The sequence below is a fragment of the Myotis brandtii genome, unplaced genomic scaffold, assembly GCF_000412655.1.
Source record: "Myotis brandtii unplaced genomic scaffold, ASM41265v1 scaffold916, whole genome shotgun sequence".
Taxonomy (NCBI): Eukaryota; Metazoa; Chordata; class Mammalia; order Chiroptera; family Vespertilionidae; genus Myotis; species Myotis brandtii.
The window spans coordinates 231,206-240,523 of record NW_005371774.1 but is presented as its reverse complement, the minus strand read 5'-3'; the positions used below and the strand labels follow the sequence as shown (position 1 = coordinate 240,523).

Sequence of the window (9,318 nt, the reverse complement as noted above, 5' to 3'; positions counted from 1 at the left end):
AAAAATCTGAACAATAAAGATTTAATTTAAAAAAAAAAGACCATATGCAATAAACTCACAGCTAACATCATACTCAACAGGGAAAAGAAAGAAGTGTTTTTCTTAAGATTAGGAACAAGAAGGGATGTCCACTTTCACCACTCCTAATCAACATAGTACTGGAAGTAGCAAACATAGCAATTAGACAAGAAAAATAAATTAAAAGCATCCAAATTGGAAAGGAAGAAGTAAAATTGTCATTATTTGCAGACGACATGATATTATACATACAGAACGCTAAAGATGCCACCAAGGAACTGCCAGAATTGGTAAGTTAATTCAGTAAAGTAGCAGGATACAAAAACATTCAGAAATTGGTGGCATTTTTATACACCAATAATGAACTATCAGAAATGGAAACTAAGAAAACAATCCCATTTACAATTGCATCAAAAAAATAAAACACCTAGGAATAAATTTAACCAAGGACTTGTACTCAGAAAACTGTAAGACACTGAAGAAAGAAACTGAAGAATATACCAATAAATGGAAGCATATACCATGTTCACAGATAGAAAGAATTAACATCAAAACATCTATAGATTCAATGCAATCCCTATCAAAATATCAATGGCATTTTTGACAGAGCTAGAACAAATAATCCTAAAATTTATATGGACTAATAAAGAGCCCAAATAGCCATAGCAATCTGGAGAAAGAAAAATAAAGTGGGAGGTATTATGCTACCTGATATCAAACTATACTAGAAGGCCATAGTACTATCAAAACCACATGATACTACCATTAAAAAAAGAAACATAGATCAATGGAACAGAATAAAGAGTCCAGAAATAAACCTGCAGCTATATGGCGAATTAATCTATGATAAAGTAGGCAAGAATATACAATGGAGTTAAGATAGTATATTATATAAATGGTGTTGGGGAAATTGGACAGATACATGCAAAACAATGAAATCAGGCCACTTACACCATATATAAAAATCAACTCAAAATGGATTAAAGACTTAAATAAATGTAAGGCTCAAAACCATAAAACTCCTAGAAGAACACATAGTTAGTAAACTCTGACGTTTCTTAACAATAATTTTTCTGATATGCCTCCTTGGGCAAGGGTAACAAACAAACAAAAATAAACAAATGGGACTACATCAAACTAAAAAGTTTTTGCACAGCAAAGGAAACCATGGACAAAACAAAAAGACAACCCACTGAATGGCAGAACATATCCGTTAAGGATACATCTGAGAAGAGGTTAATTTCCAAAATTATAAGAACTCAGACAACTCAACACCAAAACACCAAACAATCCAATTAGAAAATGGGTAGAGGACCTGAATAGACACTTCTCCAAAGAGGACATACAGATATCCAATAGATATATGAAAATGTTCAACGTCACTAATCAACAGAGAAATGCAAATTAAAATCATAATGAGATATCACCTCATACCTGACAGAACGGCTATCATCAATAAGTCAACAAACAGCAAGTGCTGGCAAGGATGATAAGGAAAGGAAACCATTGTACATTGTAGATGCAAATTCAAATTGATGCAGCCACTATAGTAAACAGTATGGAGGTTCCTCAAAAATTAAAAATTCAGATACAGAGAACAAATTGATCATCCCCAGATGGGAGGAGGGTTGGGTGGACAGCTGAAAAGGTGAAAGGGATTAAGAAGTAAAATTGGCCCTAACCGGTTTGGCTCAGCGGATAGAGCGTCCGTCTGGGGACTGAAGGGTCCCAGGTTCGATTCCGGTCAAGGGCATGTACCTTGGTTGCGGGCACATCCCCAGTAGGGAGTGTGCGGGAGGCAGCTGGTCGATGTTTCTAGCTCTCTATCCCTCTCCTTCCTCTCTGTAAAAAGACAATAAAATATATATATATATAAAAAAAAAAGTAAATTGGCCCTAGCCGGTTTGGCTCAATGGATAGAGCGTCAGCCTGCAGACTTAAGGGTCCCAGGTTCGATATTGGCCAAGGGCACATGCCCAGGTTGTGGGCTCGATCCCCAGTAGGGGATGTGTAGGAGGCAGTTAATCTGAAATCAATAAAGAAATATATATATTTTTTTTAAAGAAGAAGAAGTAAAATTGCCAATTATAAAAATAGTCAAAGGGGCCCTGGCCTACATGGCTTAGTCGTTAGAATGTCAGCCCTCAAACTGAAGGATCTCGAGTTGGATTCTGGGTCAAAGGCACACACCTGGGTTGCAGGTTTGTTCCCCAGCCCCAGTTGGGGCATGTGCGGGAGGCAACCAATCCATGTGTCTCTCTTGCATCAATATTTCTCTCTCTCTACTCCCCTCCCTCCCTTCTACTCTCTCTAAAAATCAGTGCAAAAATATCCTCAGGTGAAGAGTAACAAAACAAAACAAAATAATCAAAGGGATGTGAAGTACAGCACAGGGAATATAGTCTGTAATGTAATAACTATATATAGTGTCAGGTGGATACTAGACTCACTGTGGTGAGCACTTCATAAGGTATATAAAGCACAATAAAGCACGTCATAAGGTATATCACTATGTTGCAGACCTGAAATTAATATAGTATTGTATGTCAACTGTGAAAAATAAATAAGATTAAAAAAAGAAATTAATTTATCGATATAAGCTTCCTTACGTATGTTCTGCCTATCTCCCGACCTTAAACTCAATAGGCATGTAATCCAGTGATGAGGTACTCTGGATTTACACAGGCCTGCCCTCCGCAGCACACGTGTAAGCATGAAGCTCTATACTACCTTTTCAAAGAAAAATCAAGGACAGCACATCCAAGATTCACTAGTAGGAGAATTTCAGGGTACCCCAACTCCCCATGCAGCTAATGTCCGGAGGCCACTCTGCCAGCAAAAACTGACCCATCTGCTGCTCTCTGCTGGTGTCCCGTGGGGCAATGTGACACTGCTCTAGAGCAGAGAGCTGGCTCAACAGGGCTGAACATGTGCTTGGGTTCAAGTCCTGGCCTCACTGCTGGCTGGCAAGTTAGTCACTTGTGCTTCCTCATGTGAAAATCGCACCTGCCCCGTAAGGCTGCTGTGAGGACTAAGTAAGAGGATGTTTGCAAATTGCTTGGGCAGTGCCTGGTGAACAGGGAGTGCTCAACAGATGAGCTTTTATTGCCACCACTACCACAGCTATGACCACCATTATTTTACATGACAAGGCAAAAAGCCAATTCCTGAATTAATCGTATTATTCCAAGTATATCTTCTAATTATTAGTCAAATTAGTAGTAAAAATTAGCGAAACTATTTCTTCTAATTTCTGAGTGACCTGAGTGGGCCCTAACTCCTTCTTCCTACTTTCAGGCCTTCCCTAGTCATCAGCTGGCTAAGGTGGGCAGAGGAGGGAAACAAAGTTAAACTCAGATATCTGGGTCATGAAGCTACTGTGGTGTGTCTGGGAAAAGAAGCTGGGATACGAGGCCCCTGGCCACCGGCCTGACTCCCAGGGAGGCAGATGACTGATGGGGAAAGAGAAGTTCCAGAGGAGAGGGCGCTAATTGATGCGGGACATCTCTGAGCAGCCTCCAGTGGTCCCTGAGTGCAAAGGTCTCCATCCCTCTGCAGAAGCCCAGCAGGGCCCATAGAGGGGATACGAATAAAACCCCAGAGAACCTGGGAGCTCCTGTCCTTCCTCCTGCTTCTCAGCTGTGTCCAGGGGCAAGCAACACACTCTTGTGTCAAGGTGGACATTGACAGCACCTACCCCACCCTCTGCCGGGAGGGTGAAAGGAGAAGCCTCCAAAGTCCTTTGCAGTGTCTGGCGCCGAAAAAGTGCTTGGAAATGGTAGCCATAATCCTACTACTATTACTACTAGTTCTTTCATCCTCCACCACAGTCCAAGTGAATGATGTGTCATTGTGAATCACTGTGATGCAAAGGCTTATACTTTAAAGGCCTCAGGCCCTTGGGGTGAGGGCTGAGGGGCGAGGGGGGACTGGCTCTCTCCCCACTCTGTTCCTCCCCTGAGCATGCCGACTGGGGACTCTGCCACTTAATGAGAATGGGTCGCCTGGCCAGGCCAGGGGGAGGGAAGCTGCATTCCCAGGGGTTCCTCTGGACGGCCGTGTTCACATGGGTCTGCCTCTGAGAACCAACCTCGGAATGAGAAGGAAGGGGCTTGAAGAGGAGAGGCCTCTGTGGCCTGGAAGGGGCGCTCATTCGGGCCCTTGGAGTTGTCTCTTAAAATTCAAGCATATCAGAATTCAAAGGACCAAAGTTATCTGAGAACCACGGGGACCAGCACAGTTGGGATGCTACTCCTTGCCAAGGGTAATAAACCTAAGTCTGGAAGACAAGGCCTATTATGTAACTTTTGGTGATGAATCTTATGATTTCTATTTTTAAAAGGCAGCAAAACAGAAACCTTTCCCTGGCTCTAAGCAACTAGAGGGCCGAAACTCCACCTGGAGGAAGCCAGGACCCTGTGATCCACATGCTTCTGCCCTGAGCTGTCCCCTGACCCCAGGAGCTGGAGAGGGCCCAGATCGAAAGGGCCAGGCTATGCCAGGCTGTGACTGCGGACCAGCCTCAAGGTCAGACCTACCTTGGGAACAAGGTACTGCTGATCTGTGCAGGCCAGGACGTAGGCCTCAGCCCGGCCAAGTTCACTCTGGGGGAAGTGGGCATTCATCTCATCTCCATCAAAGTCAGCGTTATAGGCCTTGCAGTTGGCATAGTGGAGCCGTAGGACTTTCTCTTCGGGCAGGATGCGGGCGTGGTGCGCCTGGATGGAAGGTCTGTGCAGGGTGGGCTGTCGGTTCAGCAGGAGAACGTCCCCGTTCTTCACGTGCCGGCACACCTGGGCCAGAGTGTAGGACAGACTGTGATCAGCGGCAACTTCAACATCATCACCACTATCCCAGGAGCTCACCTCAGCCTGGCCGAGTGTGGCTTCTATCTGTCTCATGCTTTCTTCAACCAAATAAAAGGGAGTTTTTAGACTGGAGCAAAACTCTAAAAATCTTTGAGAAATAGCTACTAGTCCCTCTGGTGCTTTGAGAAATCGCTACTAGTCCAGCATAGCTCCATCCAGGCTCTGGGCTCAGAGGGACAGCAACAGACAAGGCTCCAGGCCCCTGTCCAGTAATCTCTGTCTCCTTCAGAGATGCATGGCCTCTCTGGAGCCCTGAATTCCTCAGAGAATTAATCTGAAGAAAGAAATGAGCACTTTGAAGACAGCATATCCGGATAGAATCCTGAGAGCCCTGGGTTTGAAAGGATTTGGCAGAACTCTAGCATCCCCTCGCTCCCGACGCTCACACGTGAGTATGTTACTCTACGAATAAATTCCACATTTTACAAATACCTTGCCCAACCTCAGACAGCAGAGCCAGGACCCCTGGGGTTCTCGATTCCCGGTTCCAAGCCCTCTGAACACATTTCATTACACTCCAAAAATTATTAAAAAGTTTAAATTGCCATAGGCTTTGGGAAAGCAATTTGAAAAAAAGATTCTAGAACATTTAAAACTCATTTCCTTTTGGCCTTTCAGAAGAAAAGGAGCACCAATGCAAGGTTATATAAACATTATGTTTATGTAGCACACTTTTTAACAGTGGCAAAAACTGAAAATAACCTGGCTGCCCACTGAAGGGGCACAGGGGAATAAAGCATGGTGTACACTATGAAATACTATACAGTGATGAGAAGGGGCTGAGTTAAATCTATACTAGTCCTGAAGTGATGGCAATAATGTATTTCAGTATAAAAAACATATCTAGGTGCTGTCTACAGTGATAGAAGGAGGCAATTCAAAGCCCACCCCAACTCTGTACGTGTTTATATATACACAAGGGAAAAGGGGGCTTGGATCCTCAACAACCTGTTACTATGGTCTCCTCGGGGGCAGGGGCACATGGGAAGGTGAGTAAGGCACAGATTATCATTACATTATTTTCATTACCTTTATACATCTGATTATTGCTCATGTTACAATGAGCATTTATTCACCTCTGCAAGACTATTTAAAAAGATCATAAACTAATTTTGAACAAAGCAAGAACTATTTCACAAGTGGTATGCTCACTGTAAGGGAAAAAGAGAAAACAGACTAATTTGAAGAGAATAAAAACAACAACTAATTTTACCCCTTAAAGATAACCACCATTCCTGCGTTTTCCCTCTCACAGATATGTCATTGGTCATGTCCTCCTGACAGAACACCTCCCACCACAAAGCTGGCTTTAATATTAGGCTCACTAAGCCTTTTACTGCCTTTATCTTGTGTTACATTAACCATCGGCTTCCTAAATGATAAATATAAATGCTACTTTAAAAAACAAACACACAGCCCGGCCGGTGTTGCTCAGTGGTTGTGTTAACCTATGAGCCAGGAGGTCACGGTTCCATTCCCAATCAGGGCACATGCCCTGGTTGCAGGCTCAGCCCCCAGTAGGGGGCATGGAGGAGACAGTTCAGGGCAGATTCTCTCTAATCATTGATGTTTCTCTCTCTCTCTCTCTCTCTCTCTCTCCCCCCTTCCTCTCTGAAATCAATAAAAACATATTAAAAAAATAAAAATAACAAACAAATGCATAAAGGCAACTGCTACTCCAACTAATCTGCATGCCCCCTAAGCAGCCAGGGGAATCATGGAGATGGGGTGAGACCTCTCTGCACCCCAAGTTTCCTCTAAATCCCAGCAGACAACAGGCTGGGGGACAACAAATTACAACAAGGTCAGTGTGTTCTTACGTTGTCCACATTTATGCAGCTGCATCAGAAGGTTGGAGAAAGAGGGGCTAGAGGTTACGAAGAGATGCTCCCCACTTCCCTCCCCCCATTCCTCCTCCCCTGGGCTGAAGGTTTCTTCCAGCTCAGGAAGCAGGGGGCAAACCCCTCACATCCGGAAAGGCAGGCCCAAGAGCACCTGGTGCAGTCAGTCTTTCTGCTCCCTGAGAAATTCCAACTCCGCCTTCCTGCCCCCACGTCCACGTTTCCAAGGAGACCTGGATTCTGAAGATCCCCATGAGCATTTTCGCAGGGCATGCCACAGAGCCTGAGCTGACTTTCAAGGTCATATTTCCTTAGGCTCCCAAGGGAGAAATTGCTGGACCTGTGGCCCAGGCCCAAACCTCCAGGCTGGGCCTCGGATCCGAGTCTCACAGCTTCAACACATCCTCCAGGATAAGCAAAGCCCACAGCTGGGAAGGCACGCAGGCCAGACGGGCAGGCACCAGCCAATCCAAACAGAAACCCTGGAGCACAGGGTGTTCCCCGGGCCAACGCAAACCTGAGGCCCTTCCTTTCTCTTGTCTCTAAATAAACATTGCAGTGAAAATTAGTGTGCCCAGTGCCCGGGTCAGAGCTTTCAGAGGCAGATCCGGAGCCAAAGTCAGCTTCTGGCAGACTGCTGGACTGAGAACTACGACTCAGCCCTCCTAGCCACTTCCTCCTCCATTTACAAGGCCCACGGGAAGGAGCAGAGACATCACACCTCCCAGCAAATAGGTCTTCCAGTCACCCTTTCCCCTTCTCTCTTAACCCTCTCATCCTCACCGGGACCTGTCACTTCCCCCAGCCCTAGCCTGGTCCTGATCCATACACAACGCCATTAACCAAAGTCCTTACAACTTACAAATAGACTGTAAGTACACGCGTATTTGATAAAACGTGTAAGTATTATATGTGACATTATTGAGACTTTGGAGAATAGAGATAATCATCCTGCCCTATCTGGTTTGGCTCAGTGGTTACAGCATTGGCCCTCGGACTGAACGGTCGTGGGTTTGATTCCGGTCAAGGGCATGTCCCTTGGTTGCAGGCTGGATCCCCGGCCCTGGTTAGGGCACATGCGGGGGGCAACATATGAATGTGTCTCTCTCACATCTATGCCTCTCTCTCTCTCTGTGTCTTCCCCCCTCCCTTCCACTCTCTCTAAAAATCAATGGAAAAAATATCCTCAGGTGAGGATTAATGACAACAACAAAAAGATAATCATGCTGAGTCCTCAGGTTCTGATGTAAGCACCACTTTCCTTTCATAAGTCCCTTCTTGCCTTTGCCCCTGGGCCACGTCATCAGGTCCAATGTGGTCCCTCATGCCTCAGCCTCCTGAACCTCAGCCAGGATCCGGCCCTCCGCAAGGGCTTCCTGTCGCCCTCACCTGTCTCCTGATGTCTCCAAACCCTCCCTCCAGCCCACCCTGCAGCACGGCCCTCAGACTCCTTCCTTCTCCAGCTCGCGTACATAAAGTCACCATCTCCACTGCTATTCCCCATTGTGTCTGCCGCAGCACTCAACAGTGGGCAGCACAAAAAGCTCCAGGGCGGCGGGACCTTGTCCCTGGTGACTGGCAAAGTGCAGCACGGAGCAGCAGTGGACCCTCACTCAGTACCGCCGGACCCCAGCCAGCTTTCCTCTCTCAACTTTTCTTTCAAAATGTCCTACTGAGGCTGTTTCACACGCTCGACTTTACTATAAATTCAATGACATACACCTGGACTTCTCTTGCAGCTCTCACAGCTCCTAGAACAGGGGTGGGCAAACTTTTTGACTCGAGGGCCACAATGGCTTCTTAAACTGGACCGGAGGGCCGGAACAAAAGCATGGATGGAGTGTTTGTGTGAACTAATATAAATTCAAAGTAAACATCATTACATAAAAGGGTACGGTCTTTTTTTTTTTTAGTTTTATTCATTTCAAACGGGCCGTAGTTTGCCCACGGCTGTCCTAGAAAAACACCACGCACTTAAAGAGAGCAGAATAACCTGTGAGCCTGAACACACATCTGAATGCGCTAGAAAGAAAAGTTGGCGACTTGTTCTGTTTCTGCACGCGTCCCCTGCCACCAAAGTGGAAACCACGGGGCATGTTACTGCTCTACCTCAGGAGAGCTGAAAACGGGGAGGAAGCGAGACCACTGGCCTCGCTGAAGAATGGTGGGAACCTTGCTGGTCCCACAACAAGGCCAAGAGTGCTTCCTTTTCCTCTGTTTCTCTTCCAAAGTTCTTTCAGGGCTGAGCAAACAGTAATGCACTGACCCACTGCCAAAGACCTACTCAGGCCCCCGACTCTGGGCTGTCAGTGAGAAATCAAACCCAGACTGACTCTATAAAACTCTAACAACTTCTGCCACAATCATCTGCTACCCTCTGCCGGCACGAATGGCTATTATTTGACAAGTGTTGTCACCCGCTGATTTCACGCTCTCAGCCAACATTGCTAGTCAGTCCTTTACTCTTACCAGTGGAGCCGACATAAGGCTCAGGATCCCTTAAAACAGTGGTTCTCAACCTTGGCTGCACATTAGAATCACCTGGGAATCTTTTCAAAATCCTGATTTCTGGGCCTCATCCTCTGGAAATT

General features: G+C 45.8%; 1 protein-coding gene across 1 annotated transcript in view; it reads right to left on the bottom strand.

The window, feature by feature from the left end:
- The window catches only part of POLR1A (polymerase (RNA) I polypeptide A, 194kDa), a 77,042-nt gene that overhangs the window by 38,497 nt on the left and 29,227 nt on the right, over positions 1-9,318 (bottom strand). Inside the window, exon 13 of the mRNA XM_005885636.2 lies at positions 4,557-4,811. Within this exon, the coding sequence (XP_005885698.1) occupies positions 4,557-4,811 (255 nt within the window). The remainder of the gene's footprint in view (positions 1-4,556; positions 4,812-9,318) is intronic.